The 21,587-nt window shown below is 38.1% G+C and overlaps 1 protein-coding gene across 23 annotated transcripts in view; it reads left to right on the forward strand.

The window, feature by feature from the left end:
- Positions 1 to 21,587, forward strand: part of LOC126188844 (uncharacterized) — a 2,133,693-nt gene that overhangs the window by 643,965 nt on the left and 1,468,141 nt on the right. For 7 of the 23 annotated variants that reach the window (XM_049930478.1, XM_049930479.1, XM_049930486.1 and 4 more), the window contains exon 8: positions 8,983 to 9,162. The exons of 15 other annotated variants lie outside the window; for them this stretch is intronic. In XM_049930478.1, the coding sequence (XP_049786435.1) occupies positions 8,983 to 9,162 (180 nt within the window). The remainder of the gene's footprint in view (positions 1 to 8,982; positions 9,163 to 21,587) is intronic. One more of the 23 variants, XM_049930472.1, reaches the window with a different exon arrangement.

The raw sequence follows: 21,587 nt of genomic DNA on the forward strand, positions 1-21,587 counted from the left end.
AAACTTTCCCTACTAACAGTTTTTTCTCCAGACCAATTTGTCTCTTTAATTATTGAATGACCCTCGAATTTTTGAGAGAATGTGTGTGCTTTTTTTTTTTTTTTTAAATTTTCGAAGGAGAAGCTGGTGATATACTCATGTGACTGAATTTTATGAGAGCTATTTTTTCAACTCAGTGCTACGATTTTTCTCTTGAATTTTTTGTTTCTACACTTTCTACCACATTTAAGAAATGATTATTAAATGAACTTGCTACTTGTGACTCATCATTTCTAGCATATCCATTTGATGTAATCTTCTTCTGTGGGTAGTTGTTCTGTCTCCTGTTTCACTACATTCCATCTAGCCTTAAGGCTGTCGTCAAAATTACTGGTTTCTTGACGTTTTAATAACTTTCTTAGTAATTTTGAGTAGTTTTTATAGTGTGCAACTACTACAGGATCCCTACTTATTCTTGTCACAAGATACTTTAATCTATCTAGTGTCTGTTTAGTGTCCTTTCTGGTTATCTGACATGGATAGCTATTATCAAAAAATGATATGAATTTATCATGGAACAGATTAAATTTAATATTAGCATTTGGTTCATTATAAATTTCATCACATGTCGTTATCTGTAAACTATTCTTAAAATCATTTGTCCTGGAGTCATTAATTATTCTAACTGATTTCCATTGAGGAGTATTCATAGTGTGAGGCATTATGTTATTTATCCTAACTGCGCATCATGATCAGTGAGGGCATTTGTTACTGTGTAAACAGTTATTTTCTTGCTTTGAGCTTTTTTAAGCTTCATCAACGAAGCTTACAATTAAAAAAAAAAAAGAGAGGAATCGTGTCATTAGCGAAACAATGACAAGAGACTGCTATTTGCTGTTACTTACACTGCTGCTTTCTTTGATAATGATCAAGAACCAAATAATAGACTGCATATGATAGAACATGTTCTGAACGAGAGTTAGGCGAAAATGTTTCTCCGTTTGAAAATCTTTGCAGCCGCTTCTTTAGTACATCAAATTCTGCACAGAAATTAGGGTCATCTTAGATTTAAAAATCTAGTCAGTTGCCGCACTTCGTTTCTGACTGTATCACTATTAGGCATAAGAATAATACGAATATAAACATGACACGATACGTATATTCTTCCGCGTTTGCCATTGTCTCACTCTAGTTTCGTAGTTTACTAAGTAGACAGGATTTAAATGAGATAGCAGCAAACAGGAAAGAATACATGACAAAATGTTTACATTCGTATTATTCTTATGGTGAAGAGAATACTGCATGTGATTCACATTTCATCAGGTTCCTATTAGCAACCATCTCTTCTCACAGGTATGAAAAAATTCAGAACGTTGAGTTGGTCATATTGACAAACATCCCGAACAGTCTTGCCAGTCGGATTTTCGTAGTACATTGAAATTCTGCTACATTCGAAGATGAACAATACGGAATTTGTATTTACTTTGATGGATAATGTATGAAAATGCAGTGGTCGAAACTCGGGGCAGAGAAAAAAAAGCTCGTCTTCCACCCTTTTTTTTTAATTTATTTACTGACGCAGAGGTTTTGGCGCCAGTATTTGTCTTTGCGCCTACAAAGCATGCCAGTGTAGCGCTACATATATTCGACGGCAGAAGTTAGTTGTGGCGGCATCTGCCAACATTTTTCAGAACTTCCGCTTGCTTTGCACTCGATTCTAAGCCGCAGGCGGTTTTTTGGATTACAAAAACCGGAAAAAAGTGCGGCTTAGATTCGAGTAAATACGGTACAATGTATTGTGTTTCCAAAGTTTCATGTATTTATTCCTTACAAGCATATTCCCTCCTCTTTTTCTACTTTGTAACTGGTCAACCTGCTTATATATTTGTATTAATCTTAAGTTGCATGAAGTCTTTAATGGAATAAAAACTATTTTTTTATAAATATTCCTTAGGATATGCTTTAAATTTATAGAGTTCCTTTATGTTTTTGATATCTTTTGTCAGGTGATTATATACCTTGAGTCCTTAGTAAAAAATAGTTGTTTGGGTCTTTTTACTATTCATTCTATCCAGGCACAAATAATCACTCTATCTGGTTTTATGATCATGTATGGAGCTGTTTGCTACATATTTCTCAATTTTTCATAAAAACTGTGATTTGGGTTACATATTTACTTGGAACTGTCAGATCACCCCATTTTTTGAATAGCTCAATGCAGTAGGCCCTTTTGTGATTTTCAAAAATCTCTCTAATAGAAATCAGCTAAGATGTTCTCTGAAAATAGCCTCACAGTTTTGAAGTGTGCAAATAATACTCTAAGAAAGTATTAATTAGAGCTCAAGTCTGTTACCAGTTCATATAGTTTTTGGCAGTCATCTGTTGATGAGACTGTAAAGAAACACTGCACTCAAGATGTGGATGATTAAATTCCAATTCCATACCTGTTGTATCTATTTTAGTGTTTCTACTAATCTCTGTACATATGAGGGCATGCTGAAAATTTTTACCTCCAAATTGTTTACATGAAAACTTGTAAAGCTTTTTAAACAAAACAAACATGATCAATATTCTACATTTTTATTCTTCATGTCTACATATTTATTTCTCAATCTAGTCATCCTGGCGATGAACACATTTCTCCCAATGAGTAACAGTTTGTTGACATCATCTCTGTAGAATGTTTGATTTTGTTGACAGATCTAGAGTCTCACTTCACATTATATGCCACACTTACCTAAGAGCTGCGTCTGTGTTATCCAATGATTTTCTGTGCTGAGTTCATCAACTGAATTCCGATGAGTCTTGTCGTTTGCTATATACAGTCATCCACTCAAAGCTCTGTCACACACATTAAGGTTAATACAACTGTTTCCTTCATTACAAGCACTGCCAATCCAGAATCCCACAATACTGATGTCAATACAATCATCACCATACACTGCTTGCATCACCATAAAGTTTGGAAGGTAGGAGACGAGATACTGGCAGAAGTAAAGCTGTGAGTACCGGGCGTGAGTCGTGCTTCGGTGGCTCAGATGGTAGAGCACTTGCCCGCGAAAGGCAAAGGTTCTGAGTTCGAGTCTCGGTCGGGCACACAGTTTTAATCTGCCAGGAAGTTTCACTGCTTGCAGTCGTTTATGGGTTTCAATTGGTGGCATGTTTTCTGCTGTTAGAGACTCGAGTACAGTGTGCTGTTTCTCATGCACAGATATAGTGATGTTACACACCACCAGGCTTTACACTATAATTTTGAACCCACTAATAGCAGAGGGCTGCAACTTGTGCCAGTGAAGCAGGGAAGTCAATCATATTGAGAACAGAATAAAAATTTTTGAGCCACTACTTTTAGCCTGCCCTCATAGTTTACAAATCAATCTCTTCACTACTTCACTTTTACACTGTCTCTGACAGTTGCTGGGCTGTAAAACTCTAATGAACGAGTGAACAAATGCAGGTGGAGGTTTCTTCAGAAAAAAAGATAGATAATTGAAGACAAAAAAATCTGAGAGGATATTGATGTGAGCTGCCTAGAATATGCAATACATCCACCAAATCTTACAGAAACAATCTTTTAGGGGGAATAGCAAACATAAACTGATCCCAGAATTTCAGCTGAAAAAACATAAATGCATGAGAAACATAACAAAAAATGCACAAAAATACATAGAAATCTAATATATATTGTAATCAGAAAACCTTGGTACCCTGAATTGCCAATAAAGCATTTTAGTAGAAGGACTGGACATCAGGGTTTAAGACAGTCAGTCACCATTTATTACACATAAATTAGTTATTCATCAAAGTTTTCAGAATTAAAACAAGCAACAAACTTTACATGAAAATATAGATGATTTTTTAAATTCAAATGAACTTATGATTTTAAAACACTAATTCAACTATAAAAAGCTTTCTGATAGAAAAGACAATAATTCAATTTAAAGGAACAAAAAAATTTGTTTGTCTCACCCTACAACAATCCCTTAGTGGGCAAGAGATCAGTAAGAAACACTTTACTTCAAATGACAATTTTAGCAATTGACAAATGGTGGGACAGAGAATGATAATTCTCAGAATTTATTAACAATGGATAATAAGTGCAAAGCGGTGTGAACATGCTAATAATAATTAGCCTGAAGAAGGAACAAGATTATGCCAAGAAAGGACAAGAATTTGATCCAGGGAAGTGAGGGATCACAAACCCTGCTTATTAGAGTAGCTTTGAACAATATGCAATAATCACCACTAGCAGGGACAAGAGACCCTGATACCCTCAGTGAATACCACAGGCGAAATTCTTCATTCCCACCAATATTTTTAGGAAAGCATTGACATATGAACCTCTTTTTCTTTTAGAAGTATAAAAATACAACACCAGTAAAAACACACCACTCTTAATGCGCAACCCAAAGGTATGGTAATAAACAAAACTAAAACCCTTTACTTTAACACAGAATTTAGTGACCGCTTGGAGAGCACAAGCTGTTAAGGCAAACACTCCAAAATTGTATCAAAGACACTGATGGGTAGTACAAAACAAAAACAACATATCTTTTATATGAATTCTGTGCATTGAGCAGGCTACAATAACACTGTCATGCATAATGGCAGACCCAGTTAATGCCTCACTAGCCCAACTGCCTGACAACTGGTGGGGGGACGAACAGAACTGTGATATTACAGGCATGCAAAACAAGGCTCACAAGTGCCAACCAGGCTCATATGCTCACACCTGTGCATAGCAGTACAAGGCACACAAGCAATCAAGTTTAACATAGACACCTCGAGTATGGAGCATACATTAGTAAATATTAAATTGTCAAGATGCCTACTGGATGCACACAAAATCAAATTAGCACAACTAAGCCCAGAGCATGCGAATAAACCTTAAGTGTAATGACACAGTATCAACTGAGCATATGGAATACAATTTACAAACACATGGGGAGCTACAGCCAAATCAAGAGAACAATCCAGGGAAATTAAAATCTTAAAATGTTTGGGTCAAAACAACATTTAAATTTGCCATAAAACTAGTTCACAAAGTACTCAGTTGCAGTCATTGCTTATCCAGTGCAGAGATGACACCCAAAACTCCCCACCAAATATCTAGTGAGAAAATAAGGCTGTCCAGTATAATCTCTGCTCGGCAACCCAGTCTGCTTGGAACACACTAAATGACAGCACCAAAAGACGGAAAACAACAACTACCCACAATGATAAAAGATTTTCAAGGTATTAATGGCAGTGAAGTACAAGGAGGGCTATGCCACATGTTGTCTAGTTTTAGCAGCAGTCTTGTACACTCCTAAATGACCAGCCAGCACAGAATTGTGGAGATAATGGAAGACAGTTGGTACCAACTCCTTGGGTAGGCAGATCTTAAAATTCTTGCCCTTCCTTTCCTTACAGCAATTCATACCTTTATTTAAAACATAATTTCCCCAGGAACCCACACTTAATAGGATGAATAGAAGGATCTTGATCCTGTTAGTGCTTCAGACCCAAATAGATTTCTAGTGCGTCACTTAAGACACACACAAGCTATAGGTGGAGCTTGTCGACCACTTCCAACATGACTGTCCCTAGCTGAGGAGGTTAGAAATTTGATTTTCTGTGCCTCTAATGTGTTTGACAGTAATTTGGAAAGCCAAGATGTGGACTGCCTGAAGAGCAATCCTCCTCATCTCCCTTGGGCACCCCAACACACAACTTAAGGCATGGTTATCAGTCTCGAGTTGGAATTCCCTAAGCTCAAGATAAAATTTCTCTAAGACAAAGAGAACCACAAGAGTTTCCCATTCATAAAACAAATATATAAACTCAGCAGGAGACAATCTCTTCATGGTATATGCTATCGGACTGCATTGACCCTCAGATTCCTATAAACAATGGCAGCAATGCTGGCATTTGAGGCAACATTCTGTACAATAAACAGCAACTCAAAATTAGGTATCATCAAAACTGGTGGATTACTAGGAGCTTCTTTGATGGATTCAAATGAGGCTTGTTAACTTTTGCCCCACTCAAAAACCTCTCCATTTCTACACACGCTATTAAGGGGGGCTGCCAGTTGTACCACATTAGGCACAAATTTGTGAAAGTTGGCCATGCCAGTAAACCTGGCTACCCCTCCTTGTTCTTAGATGGAGGGAATTTATGCAAATCATGCATATGTTCTTGATTAATTCTGGCACCTTCGGCTGACACCAAATGCCCAAGAAAGAAATCGGTCAACAGCGTATGTTAATCTTAGAGGACTTAAGAGTGAGCCAAGCCTCACTAAACTGAAGCAACACTTGCCCAAGATGTACCAGATGTTCAATAAATGTAGTGTTATAAATAATGACATCATTCAGAGAGTTATAAATGGATTTTAATTTAAGATCACAGTAGCTGAGATAACACAGCAGCTCCAGTTGAGAGGCTTGTTCAGTGCCAATCAAAATTTGGTTTTCAATATTTTGTGTAACAATTGGCAGAATTTAAAAATTTGAAATGCTACTGTAATTTACTCATTAAGAGTTACGATGTTGGGTTATAGGTTTTAATAAGACAGTTGATGCAGTTGGACACTGTGTATATGTATCTTACCATGCAAAATACCCAGTTTGAATTCTTCCAGTGCTTGAGAATGAGAGCATTTAAGAAGTCCAATAAGTTTTACAATAAACATCCAGCTCATGTTAAATCATTCATTGAGGGTCTGATTAAATTCAAAAAAATAGCCAAACTTTATATTTCGGATAGCTCTTCCTGTTCCTTACAGAAATTTTTTTGACGATGTGAACTGACTTTTCTTGTAAGTATTATAAAGGGAACTTACTGTATAGCACAGGTATATCACTTATTGAAAGAAAACTTTATTTTTTTAATTAGACTGTAATCCTTACAAACTGTTCGTATCACTATTATTACTACTGTCTCCTTAACCCTTTCACCACACTTTTGATGTATCCATTAACATTTAATTAAGGTTGTAAGCCTCATTACCATTTATGTATAGTAATTACTGTAATAATATGACACATTCTACAGTATAGCACAACACTTGCATTAAGGATCCACAGAACTCAAAAATAAATAAAATAAAATTAAATTAAATTAAAATTTCTGTTCATGCAGTAAAGTTGCCACATGATGCATGAAAATTTAATTTGCTACTTCTTTACAACTAACTCTGTTCACATGACATTTTGCAGACATTGTCCATGTATTCCACTAAATGTCCCTGCAGAGTTATATAAGTGTACGACACACATTTTAGGTGATATGGCATTATAAAGAATTGAGATGTGTGAAAAACTAGCTTTTGCTTAAAACAGAGTACAAATTACCCAGACTGTACTCATTTAATATTTGACATTTAGAGCACTTAGTGACTTCCAATGAACTTTGAACAAGATATCAAAGCTTTTCTAAACTTTTTCTTGTTTATATGCTTACGTTTAACACACTAACTCATTTGTAAAGTAATCAAAAGTTTGAAGCTGCTCTGTACATTTGAGTTCAATTCCTTAAATAATCAGTGGTTTACTGGTAATTAATAAAATGTAAAGACCTTATGATCCAACTAAAACTGTTTGTCTCAAGTATTGCAGTTTTAGAAATAACAAAACAAAAACATTATACTAAAATTGTAAGGTCAGAATGTTTATATGTGTGTGAAGCTTCAATACAGAACTGCAAGCTAGCTAGACTAGAGATGCTATAAAGACAAATTGTTGAACACAAACAAAAGAGTTGGAAAATGAGAATCAATGCCATGATTCACTGAAATATGTGTAAATCTTTAGATATAAAGGTTTGTTACCCTTTTTGAACCCTTCCACCGCTTCTATGAGGTCAGGCTAACAAAACAAATATTCCTGAATTTATGGCAAAAGACAAAAATAGCATGGATCACAGGACTATGGAAAAAAATTAAAAAACAAATCAAATACTCAGAAGCAACAAACCAAAACTTCTTTAGAACTAGGGTTTCCAATTTGGGTCTTCAGGGTAGGTAAAAAAATCATGGATGTGAGAGAAAGAGAGAGAGGACAACTATTAGCAAAAAAGGAAACAGTGAGGTAAGTAGAGGAACTATAGTTGTTGTATGTTCCCAGCAGGTTAATACAGTGATGAGAAAAATCTCAAGGACTCTGGAAGAAGATTTTACTGAATCATCTGTGTTTTGTTATCCATCAATAGCTTGAAAGATGAAAGCACTTTTTAGAGCTATATGGAGACTCTGTTACATTAAAGTTCACATTTGCGATCATGCCATGTTACAATATGAGAACATGTTGAAAAGTAATGCCTCTGAATTTTTGTCCTGCACTCAATATTGGTTTAGGTATTACATGTCATTTATATAGCTCATCAGCTTTCCTGCTTCATTGACACAAATTCAATCCTCTGCCACTAGAGGGCTCCACATTGTGTAGCGTAACATGCCGGTGTGCAATGTACCTATCTCGGTGCATGAGGAACAGTATGCCACAATTGAGAAAACTGAAAGCATTCATTCAAAAAGTTTGTCCATATGTGGAGCATCATCTCCTTCAGTGTGACATTGCCAGGGCATACTTGAGCACTGTGATATCTGCAACAATAAGACACATGGGTTTACTGTTATTGTTCATCCACAATATGGTCCCAAATTGACCTGTCTGATTTACCTGTTTCCAAAACTCAGAGAATACCTTCAAGCTCTTCACTTGGATAGTAAGCAAGTGGTGCAAGCAGACGTGAGATTGTGGCTCCATCAATAAAATCAAACATTCTACAGTGAGAGTATCAAACTGGTCTCTCATTTGGAGAAATGTGTTTATCACCATTGAGAAACAGATACGTAGACACAGAGAATAAGGATGTAGAGTGTTAATAACATTTGTTTTATTTAAAAAGCTTTAAGACTTTCCACATTAAAAAATCAGAGGCATTACTTTTCAGCAAAACATTGTATATATAATCTGTTCCTGGTCTGACACTTTAATTGAAATTTATTTTATTTTGCAGCTTGCTGTTAATGCAGGTCACACAGAAGGTAATACTACTACTCTTATTCCTGGAGGTCGTACAAAAGCTAATGTCAGTGATCCAATCATCAAGAATATATCAGCTTTTGCACTGCCTACAATTGATAACAGATTAGATGGAACTTTCAAGATAGCTCGAATAATCAGTGCAGAAATTCAGGTAAAGAAAAAATTCAACTTCAAAATATGATTGTAACATTTGGAAGTGCTGAAGTTAATGTGCTTGCAATTTCAGTCTGCCCTTTTTATTGCTATTAAATATCAAGGACATATATGTATAATCTCTTAAAATAAAATACTCTTGTGTGTCACTGAATGGTACTACTGATCTATCAGGTTATTATTATTGTGATCAACAATAGTAATACCCCTCTTATTCTTTACAGCTAGCTGCATAAAAATATCAGTTCTATTAAGGTTATTGTAATGGATAATCTTGAGTCTGATTTGTGAAAATTTTGCTGCTGCTGTATTAATGAACTGCTGCAAATATACCTCCTGCACATGCTTGTCAATGATTTTCACTGAAGTGATGAGGTTCATTTGGAGGAGTTCTTTACTAATATCAGTAGGCTATATCTTTTATTTAGAACTAGGCATCTTACAAGAATCATTCTGTTAAAATGCCTCGTTTTTCCATATTGTTTTTATATAACACCATGGTTATCAGTTTTCTTCTCCAAAGTGTTTATTTTCCTTTGGTTTTATTGTATTTCTGAAGGTTTCCCACTTTCTATTGTTGTCACTCCTATTTAATATTTTCAATTCATTTTTATTAAAATATGTACGTCAGTATGATGTTTTGTTGGAAATTGCGACAGTGGAACTATGTTGTGTAAAAACAAAAGTGAATTATTACAAAAAAGTAAAATTAATAGTACTATTTATTTAAATCATGTAGTATCACTATTGGTTCCAAGGTGACAGAATCATTCCTAGATGTCTGTGAATGTTTAAAATTAGATGTACCGTGTGCTATACACTTGATGCTTGTTTTTGCCACAACAAGAAAAATTAAACATCACAAGTACAGCAGAAGTTAAATGCAGTTTTAAATATGAACACCCATCTGGATATGAATATGTTGGTGCAGTATCATTAATGTCACTTTTTGTTTTATAATAAATGATGTTACTAACAGTGATTGGCTGGTTAGTTAGTTTCATGTTCCATGAATAAGTTGCATGATAATTCATCATGGTATGAAATAAGTCATTGTATGTTCACATGCAAGTTATTGTTATTATTAATAATATTATATATATTTTTAAATACACAGATGTGAGTAAACTACTCCTACCTGCCACCTTTTACACTTTACAATAACAGAAGTTCTTCCATGGAATATAAGGAGTTGGTTGCTGTTTTTACTTTTTTATAAGGATTAACCTATACAAGTTAACATACTTGCTGAACACCCTTTTCTGAGTAATAAGCCAGCATATGGATTCTGTAAAGCTTTTGATTTATTTTTCTGCAACATAATCATAGTTTATGGGTTACAAAGATTGTGTAAATTCCCAGTGAGATCACACACAATTCAAACCAAAGGAAGGTACACAATCAACTTGTACACCATTACAACAAGGTGCTCGAGCTTTCTATGCTCTTGATCTGTATCACTTTCTCGAAGGCAATACTTGTAACGCCTCTGTACTGTGGCAAGCCTTTCCTAGCAGTGTAGATGGGTGTTCATAATGCAGATATGTGTCAGATGGATCGTAGATTGGAAGTATGACGCACAGTAGGCCCATAAAGTTTATGTATTTAAATTTATTTAACTTTGGAAGCACAATGTCTTTCACTGCATTCTAAAGGTAGTCTCAGGGGTTAATCTGTTTATAAAGTATTTTTTTCCATCTGTGTGATAGGAAATACTTACAAAACCTGACCAACCACATCTTGTTAGTGCTCTGAAACATAAATTTCTCTCCAACAGTAACATTTAGTTTTCTAAGTGATCCTTAAATAATGACACTCATTCAGATAATGCTGACTCAGTGGAGCCTTACCTGCACACGATGACAGTGCATGTACCATTATGTTACAAAAAGCCATGCAAAAAATGTGATTTTTCTGGGAGTCATATGTGGGTTCAGTTGATTATAGAGATAAAAGGTCAAATCTATTAGCCCTTGGCCTAGTGACCATTTCTATACATATCAGAAGAAAGGGCATAATTTAGCTCTCCTATAGCACAGGGTCAAAATTTAAACATTAGACACTTTCTCCAGACCAAGGAAATTGAGGATTTTGGTTGGTTCTTTTGCATTATAATAATCAGTAGTTCTGCATACACACTGACTGGGTCACAGTGGTAAAAGTCAACCATCAGGCAAGAAAAGACATTATTGCTCATATGACACCTTTTGGAATTTATCCATCATCAGATATCCAGGAGCAATTGCTGCACGTGGATATGGTTTTTCTGCTTATATGTGAAACAAACATTTGCATAACTTTGTCACATTTAGATTCTTTTGCATTAGGTGTAGTTTAGGACAGGTCTTAGGCAGCTTATAAAAGCACCATTCGTTCATGGGTAGTCCCTGAGAAATCCCAAATGTACCAAAATTCGGGATGACCAATTCTATTATTTCTGTTCACGGCAAATTGTAGAAATTTTCACCATCTATTCTTATGATGATATTCTCAGGAACTTAGAAACTTTTTTTATATCATTATCAAGATCAGGAAGTTCAAAGTTACTATATTTATGCACATAAAATATGCCTGTAACATCTGATCTGAGTAATAAATGTAGTTTTAACTATTGTAACACTTGGCAAGAGATGTGGGGTCATTCTGATGTCATTGCAAGGATTCTGAGTTCAGAAAACTATGTTTCTAGTTGGCTTTTTTCAACAATGAGTGGTGCCACATGGCAGTGTAAGCACCTTATAAAAATTTGTTCTGTCATATTACATTCTTTGTACTTGCAAATCAAACACCACATTTTTTGGCATACTATAGGTGTAGCCTAAAAATGTTGTGCACTTTTATGTAAAGTAGTGTGCAGGGAACTTTCATTTGATGGGAAATGATTTTGTGTTAATCTTATATTATGCTTGCCAATGGCGTTGCTGCAGTTGTAACACCAGTTCCTATCAGATCTCTAAAGGTAAGCGCTGTTGGGCTCGACTAGCACTTGGATGGGTGACAGTCTGAGTCTGCCCAGTGCCACTGGCAAGGGGGAAGCACTAAGCCTTCGTGAGGTCAATTGAGGAGCTATTTGGCTGAGAAGTAGAGGCTCTGGTCACAAAAATACTGATAATGTCTGGGAGAATGGTATGCTGACCATATGCCTCTCCAAATCCACATCCAGTGACCCGTATCGTCTGAGGATGGCATGGCAGTCAGTCAGTGTCTGAGAACTGCTCAGACAGAGTTCTTTTAGGCTTACCTATTTCTTGTTTATACATGTCAAAGTATGTAAATGTGTAGAAGTATATAAATAAACTGTCAAAACTCTACTGACCTATAGAATTCTTTTTATAAAAGCAGCACACCCTGCCGTGGCAGGAGAAAGAAGGGAAGAAGTTGAAAAATGCTTCTACTGGAGAATAAGAGGGTGAATATTCTCCTGTTTAAAGAACTCTGAGAGGAAAAAGGGGAACCAGCTGTTACAATCCTGATTCTATCTTTCTCACCAAAAATTTTGGCATGTGTTCATATTCACACTTTTTGTGCTGAAAGAGAGTAGCAGAGAGACAGTGGCAGTGGAAGAGAGCAAAGACAGTGCCAGACAGACAGGAAGAGAGAGGAGACAGTGATGGACAGAGAGAGAAAGTGGCCATGAAAGAGAAAGAGAGCTATATGAAGGCAATTGCAGTGGGAGCCAAAGAGTGAGGAGACACTGGAAATGAAAAAGATGAGTGGAGAGCATACTTAGGTTTGGGGGTGTGTGGACCCATCAAGACCACCGAAATTTAAAATGAAAAAATTTAATCATGCTGCCCCATCCCACATACTCATGTATTAAAGTTGACTGCTCTAGGAATTGAAACCCCCACACCGTTCCATCCTCAAGGGCACATGTGGAGAGGAGACAATGGTTGTTGAAGAGAAGGGCAGCAGACTGTAACTGAGAAAGAAAGAGACAGTGGCAATGGGAGAGAAAAAGAATGGGGCAAAGACAATGGCAGTGGTACAGAGTCGTGGAGAAGGAGACAGTGGTATGGATGAATGAGAAAAATGGTTGAAGACTTTTGACAGTGAAACAGACAGACAAAAGAAAGTGCCAATTGGGGAAAAACCATGTCACTGGGAGATGGATGTATATAGACAGTACAGTGAGAGGGAGATACTGAGTATGGTTTCACTAAAAAACTAAAACTAAAAAGAAAACTATGCCCAAACAGTCCATGAAGGCCCATTGGTACCAAAGAGCTGCCATGTTGTCCTCAGACCACAGGTGTCACTGGTTGCAGATACGGAGGGGCATGTGGTCAGCACACCACAACTCCGGCTGTATATCAGGTTATGAAACCAGAGCTGCTACTTCTCAGTCAAGTAGGTCCTCAGTTTGCCTAACAAGGGCTGAGTGCACCCCGCTGGACTGGATGGTCACCCATCCAAGCACAAGCCCAGCCTGACAGCACTCAATTTTGGTGATCAAACAGGAACAGGTGTTACCACTGTGGCAAGGCCTTTGGTGAAGGTTTCACTACAGAGAGAAACAAGGGGAAAAGGATTGAGAATCTTCTGTGTTAAGAGTATAAATTTGTTTGCATGCTAAATTTTTGGTGAGGAAGGCTGAATGAGGACTGATGCAGTTTATTTCGCACTTATGTCAGAGTCTTTTAATGAGGAGCATATTTACCTTTTGTGCTCTGACAGATGCATTTTTCAACTGGTGGTTAATGTTTCCATACTCGTATTGTTCACGACCCCCAGACAGAATTTTACTACCAGATGGCTTCTATTTTCTCAACCACAGTTACAACCAAAGGCTTCAATGTACTTCACACCTGGTGGTCATGTTTGGAGGAATCTCAATAAGCAAGAAATTGGTTTTTGGTGATCTCCATGATACTCATACAGTCTCTTAATCCATTTCACCTGATCAATTTGTTTGTGGTTTCCCTAACATTATGATTGAAAATCTTACTCCCTAAAGTGTTGTCAGGTTCAAAGTCCATATCAAAATCCATATTTATTGCTTCCAAATCACAGTGTGCCATTTGAGGGTAACAACAAGAACAGTAGGGCTATGCAGTTATCTCTATTGCCCACTGAGAAAAACTAATGAAATCAGACCTTGTAGTTGGTTCTCCTGCTAAATTTCAGCACCCATCAGATTCCCAACTTGCCTTCCTCATTCTCGCAATGAAAAACACAAACACTCCCAAATCTATACAAACAGAAACTGCATTTAGCTCTGTTGGCCTCTAAGTGTTTTGTCCAAACAAATTGCAAAAACGCAGACATTGCAGTTACCAAAGGAAAATTTCAGATTACTTAAAAAAATCAAAAGCTCTTTTAGACACACTTAGACTTAGCCACAAGCTTTGCTGCACGCATTGTAGTGCAGCAGTTACCATTGTTAGCTGATGCGGGTTGCTAGTTCAAACCATACCCCCAACAGTTAATTGTTATTTAGTATTTATCATTTTTGGAAGATTCTTGAAATATATTATGTTTGTATATTCTAAAATACATTTATTGTTTTTCTCTTCTCTCACACATTTATTTTCCAATTGAAATCACTATGCCTGGATGAGGCTGCTAGATAGATACTAGTCTCAACACAAGACAGATTTTTCCTTTAAGATCCATGTTTCACATACTATCTGCTTTCTAGAAGTGCCGAAAGAACTGTGAGTTGAGACCAACACAATGATAATGGTATTGTGATTGTTCATCTCCAGCTACCACTTTTTCTTAACTAATTTTCTTCCCCACATTAAGTGATTCTCTTCTTATTATGCATTTTTTGCAGTGTATTCCTTGAGATACCTCTTGATAGTAGGGTTTTACCTCCCTTGACATAAAAAATATAAGAACTTGACACTTAATAACTCATTTAACCCCCCTTCATCCTATTTCCCTAGTGTAATGTTAGCATTATATAAATTTTATGATTCAATTCTATATAGTAGCCCGAGTGACAGCAGTGTGCTTGCATGCATGTGTGTGTGTGTGTTTTTGTCATGTTGTTCAATCTAACTTCTTGAGACTGTTGTGCTATTGTGAAGTCCTTGATATTAGAGATTGGTTTGCAAACATTATCTGTCTTTGGCAAATAATAAGGAGGGGGAGATGGGTTATGATTGCACCCAGTCATGCCTGTCATACATGGCATTCACTTTCCCATTCCCGGTGCCTCCTACTGCCTCAAGGGAAACAAACTCTAGTTCATTATACCCTTTCCACTTACACCCACTGCAAGACATGTGCTCTATATTTCTAGGTTCCACTATTCCAATCCACCCAAGCCTTTCCCAACAGTATCAGCCATTTGTCCTCCTTGAACTCTGTAAATTTGTCCTCAATTTCCTTCTTAATACTTGCTAATCATTACACAGTTATGTGAATCACAACACAACTTATAACTGGGGAATGTGTTCTGTTGCTGTTTGATGAGTAGCTTTTTTTCCCTATCCTATTAAATTACTTTGTCAAAAACTGATTGTTTTCATTGTTATATTAGCCCATGTGAAAACATTACTTTAGGCACACACTGCATAAAGGGCAAAATTGTCTTAATCACCCTTTATTTCTAAGCAAATTAAAATTAAATAGCCTACAATATTATCACAAATTCGATTTCATGAATGCTGAACTGGAGTTTGAAATTATTTACAGGCATGAATGGGTCTGGCTGATCAACAGCTTTATATTTGCAATGCTCTGTATGCCGTTTTCAGCACTGATATCTCGGCCGACTACTACGTAGGAGCTATAGGAGTGATCACATAGAACTTTTCAACTCAGTAGGGACAGTCATACAGTTGATAGAACTTGGCTTTCTTTTCTAAGAGACCAGACCAGTGATAGTTTCAGACTAGAACCAAATCACCTTCCTTAATCATAGGGCTCTTGGCTATGCAATCATGGTGACCTTCCTGCGAGCTTCATTCCTCCTCATTCTTGTTAGAGCATTTGACAATTTTGTTTGTAGTTCCTCTTCTGGGGAAGGAGGTAATTGCACTGTGGCTCTGAGGGGCATAATTACTGGCCCCCCAAACATAAGTTCAGCTGGGGAACAGCTTTTAGCATCGTGAATTAAACTGTTAATGATCTCTTTGAACTGCAGGAAATACGGAACCTATTTGGTATTTTGAGCTGAACAGTGAATCCTTGCCAGGTTCCCCATTTTGTGAAAACCCATTAAGCTGCGTTCATGGCTGCATGGTAAATGCTTGTCTGGTGAATACAGGGCCAACAAGAAAGACAGGTCACAGCGTGTACATCATGAAGGCAGGCCTAAGCTCACTCGCTTGCTTCACTAAGCAGACAAAATGCACTTCTAAACCTGTTAAATCACAACTGGGTGTGTATGTGCCAATGAAAATTGCATCTTCTACTGGAATCTGGTATTGTGAAGTCTTATTGACTACTGATCATACAACAAAATTTAAGATTAATTCTCGACATAAATGGTATAACAGCTTGTTTGTAGCATTTAATCTCCGCTGCATAACAGTCCTCATTTCATACAAGATGTGTTGTCTTATGCAACTGTTAATCATCTTGACATGATTTTAATTTTATTGTACCCCAACGCAGCCATAATGAATAATTAATAGGCCTAAGCACTTTCTATCACCATAATAGTGGATTCCAGAAGAAGAAGCGATTCTCGTTTGTACATACACATCCAGTTATGAGCTAACAGGTGTAGATATGCAATTTTTCTGCTGAGTAGAGCGAGCAAGTTTTTCTGCTGAGTAGAGCAAGCTAGTTAGCAAGCTCGGCCTACCTTCGTGATGCACGCACCGTGGCCTGTCTTTCACATAGGCCTCAGATGAATGGTGATTCCTCACTGCTGCATTGTAGTGATCAAGGCCCAAGATATGAACTGTGGTCAATTGTCCAACAAGATCACTTTGGGGTTACCAAACTTATCAGCGTAATGCCACAAACACCTCACAAGAACAATAGCTGACGTGATTCTCATGGAATAGAACATAATATACAGGGTGTATCAAATAGAATCATCTGGTTTAAAAAAAGCATAACTATTATGTTACTTGAGATATGTGTGTGAACAATGTACTGTTGGAAAGAGCAGACTATCAAGTTCTACATGGTTCCTGATAGGTAGCAGCAGTGTGTGCCCACTTCGGGTCTATTAAAAATGGTGTCTGGACAACAGAAAGTGTTTTGTGTTCTACATTTTGCACAGTTCAGCATGACTTTCGTACTGGGTATGGTGTGGATCCTCCTATAGCACAGAACATTAGATAATGGCATGAACAGTTCCAAGAAACAGGTTATTTGTGTAACGGCAAATCGCTGGGCCATCCTCAAGTGCCTGACAGACTTCGAATGCATCCACCATAGTTTCACAGGGAGGCTGCAGAAACCAGTTTGCCATGCAGCTCAACATGCCCCCGATGTCCATCTAGCGTGTGTTGTGTTGATGTTTACACGTGAAACTATACAAAATTCAGCTACTGCAAACTCTTCATGAAGGTGACAAGCAACAAACAACAACATGTGGAGTTCCGTAATTTTGTTCTTGGCGAGAAGGAGGATAATGGTTTCTTCCACACTTAAGTGTTTAGTGACAAGGCAACATTCCATTTAAATGGAAAGATGAACCATCATAATGTGAGAATATGGAGTATGGAACAACCACATGAAGCTGTACAACATGAGAGGGACTCTCCAAAATTTAATGTGTTTTGTGCAGTTTCACAGGAAAAGGTGCATGGTCCATATTTTTTTTTTAGGAAGCACATATCTTGATATGCCTGAGAACTTTCTTTTCCCACAGCCGGAGACTGATTTGAATGACTTCATCCACCAACAGGATGTGACACCACTCACTGGCATCTGGAAGTGCATGTATTTTTAAATCAAAGGATTACTGAACATTGAATCCGTCACACTCGAACAAATGATTCAACCTTACATTACTGGCCTCCAAGGTCACCGGACCTGACTGTATGTGATTATTTCTTGTGGGGGGTTTATAAAAGACTCTGTTTATATGCCTCCATTACCAACAACAATGAATGAACTGAGACCTTACATAACAGCAACTGTGGAAACTGTAACTCAAGACATGCTCCCTGCATTGTGGGAACAATTTGAATACCGCATTGACATGTGCCGTGCATCTCAAGGGTGCATATTAAATACCTATGACAAGGTATGAAAAAAACACTTTTTGAATTTCCCATTCACCAAAAAACTAAAATCATTGTTTATGTTTACTAGTTTCAGAAATACAGGCATGCAAAATTGGATGATTCTTTTTGATACACCCTGTACTTTGTAAATTAATCTAGGATGGCAAAAAGAAACTGAGTTCCAGCTCTACCTATAGGGAGACTTCCCACTACATATCTACTGACAGTAGTTCTCACATTGCAGATTCAAATACGTGCTGCATTAATCTCATAATTCATTCTCTTGCTGGCTTAGCCCTCTGGCACAGAAGACACTTAGTTAATTGTTTGACAGTAACTGATTCCATCTTCTTGGAGAGCACATCCTGTTCCAGCATAGTGAGACACTTTGCCACCTGTCTAAATAACAGGTGGGTCCACTCCATGAGCTTGGCCTGTCTTGCATTTCCACAAATGAGGTGGCCTGATGCTTCAAGGTCAGATGGCTCCCTTCCCTAATCCTTTTCTCTAGCTTTTACTCATGCAACCAGGGGATGGGGGACACTCTCACTTGGCAGGGCCATCTGTTTCCTGCAGGACTGCGAGGCTGTACCAGGGAATCCACCTAAGCTGCCAGCAGCTGGGTAAGCCACACTGCTGGGGAGCACCACTTCAGTGGCTCACAGAATTGCAGAGTATGTCTGCTCTTGTTCACTCAAATGCTGACTTTTTCATGCTCACAATCAGTTATGACATTGATGCAACTCAGTCACTAAGCACCCAGGAGTACAGGTACTGAAAGTCATGCCACAACCAGAGCAAGCTGGTGTGATGTATATCCTTTGCAGTGACAATTACAATAACACCTGCTTGTTTTACCAGCTTGGATTGTGCACCATTGGCGCCCTTTATACTTCCCACTGTCCCACCCATAAGTCCTCCAAAGGATTCAGTGAGGAGTTCACCACGCTTGCTGAATAACTACACAAAGCCAGCAGGAGTAATGCAACTGTGCTTGTCAGTTTTCTGTCACAACTCCCATAATAGAAGCAAAAGCTGTCAGTTGTATGTCATTATTGTTCTGAGATGCCACACAGCACCAATTGTCCTTGAATTTCCTTCCTTTCAAATTAAAATGCTGCACTGACAGAACACTGCTGTCATCCTGATTATTCAGATGGGAGTTTTTGCCTTGTCCTTGACCTGTCTGACCATTGTCTTGTCTGGACCTATTGGCTCTAGAAGTTTGATTCAGTGGTTGTGCATTGCTGTGACCCATTCCTAAGATAGGTACAGAGCAATAGTTTCTCTCCTCTTGAAAGTTTTTTAGTGCTGACAGTATTTCCAAAGTCTGTCGTATACTGACAATTAATAATTGTTACCTCACCCATTCTGGTATCCTATTATATCTTAATGGAATCATTTCCTTGGGATCTATGGGTGGCTCTAGCTCCGCTATACAGCCAAATCTTCACAGAGAAAAAACTCCTGCAGACTCCTGCCACTATGTCTGAAATGCGGCTCCGTCATCAGACATCATATAACTCTCTCCTGATGTGCACAGTTCTAGTAGTGAGCCAGGGACTCACGGCTCAGCTGCACAAGGTCTGCACCATATCATCCAGCTATTTCCACCATAGGCATGCCTTGGATATGAGGTGTTGTCCAAATGGTTCAGTAATAGCTGTTGACTGATTTTACCAGACTTGTGCCAGTCTTGGAAACTTTTGGAGAGGTGCATGGGATGAACTTTCGAATTCATTCCACTAAAACACTCCCAGTTAGGGGAAATGTAAGGAATTGTCTGTTGTACAAACAGGTGAGTTTAGCTTCCAAGCAAGTGGGGTAATTCTTTTTTCACCTAATTCAAAATGCTAGTTCAAACCAGAACAGTAGTGGCTCTCTTGGTAGAAGTTTTAGATATTCCTTCTGACAGCCCGCCATTCTCTGTGATGTGCATACTCAGAGCAGCCACTCATAACGTTCCCCTCCCCTGCACTTTTGGAGACAACAGCTGTCCCATCCCAGACCCAGAAATTTGCTGGACAGGCACTGCACTGGCAATCTTATCACCTATTTTAGATTCTAACTGAAATACCATGTATTACATGGCAACCTTGTCCACAATCTTTGTTTAAAATTCTCCCAATTTTTCCTCTGCTGACTCAAACCAGAATTCCAGAGTACTGAACATTTTTCTGTGAACATAAATGACTGTACTGGACTCTCCTACCCATCTACTCAGCACTTCAAGCTTAATTTTTTCACTCTACAATTTCACAAGTGACATTTACTACTTGCTCATCAACCCCTTTAAACCTAACACCTATGAACAGGGCTTTTCCTCCATCTTATTCCATGCTACCTTATTTTCAACTCAGACCTGGTCTAGCACATCACCATGCTTCAGCAGATCAACAGCCTGCACATCAGCAATTGCAGCTAAAACCTGCTTTTTAACTCTGAAATTAGTTTCTCACGTTGTGCACACAAATGCGCACTGAAAAAGGTGCACAATTCTGCACTTCATACATGTAACTCCTGTAATTGTGCTCACAGTTCCAGTGCTTTGAGTTGTAATTACTGCCAGCAACAGGTCCAACATAGCCTGCATCACATCTGCAACAACAGCTCGTCAAAAAAAGCGTCACTTGCCAGGTTGTGATTTGCAACTGCAACCTGCAGTGTTGAAGGAGGCATGGGGGTCTTCTTGATATCGGCATGCTGAGGGCAGTGATGTCAGTGTCAGTGTCACTGGTGGTACTGTGGGCCGCAACCGCATTGGTCGGCACTGCCACATTGGTGGCGGCTTAGTTGCAGCAGTGTCAGTCATAACTGTGGCCAGCAGTTCTCATTCCTGGGGCCAGCTCACCCACCTTGGTTGCTGAGCATTATCTATTAGGAAGGAAAACCCCATACAAAGGCTGGGTTCTGCTGCTTCTGGGGGGAAGGTGCTGCGCATGATCTAGCAGATAGTGTCGGAAGTTCCATGCGGCTTTTCGCAGATGATGCTGTAGTATACAGAGAAGTTGCAGCATTAGAAAATTGTAGCGAAATGCAGGAAGATCTGCAGCAGATAGGCACTTGGTGCAGGGAGTGGCAACTGACCATTAACATAGACAAATGTAATGTATTGTGAATACGTAGAAAGAAGGATCCTTTATTGTATGATTATATGATAGCGGAACAAACACTGATAGCAGTTACTTCTGTAAAGTATCTGGGAGTGTGCGTGCGGAATGATTTGAAGTGGAATGATAATATAAAATTAATTGTTGGTAAGGTGGGTACCAGGTTGAGATTC

Source organism: Schistocerca cancellata, chromosome 5 (genome assembly GCF_023864275.1).
Source record: "Schistocerca cancellata isolate TAMUIC-IGC-003103 chromosome 5, iqSchCanc2.1, whole genome shotgun sequence".
Classification (NCBI taxonomy): domain Eukaryota; kingdom Metazoa; phylum Arthropoda; class Insecta; order Orthoptera; family Acrididae; genus Schistocerca; species Schistocerca cancellata.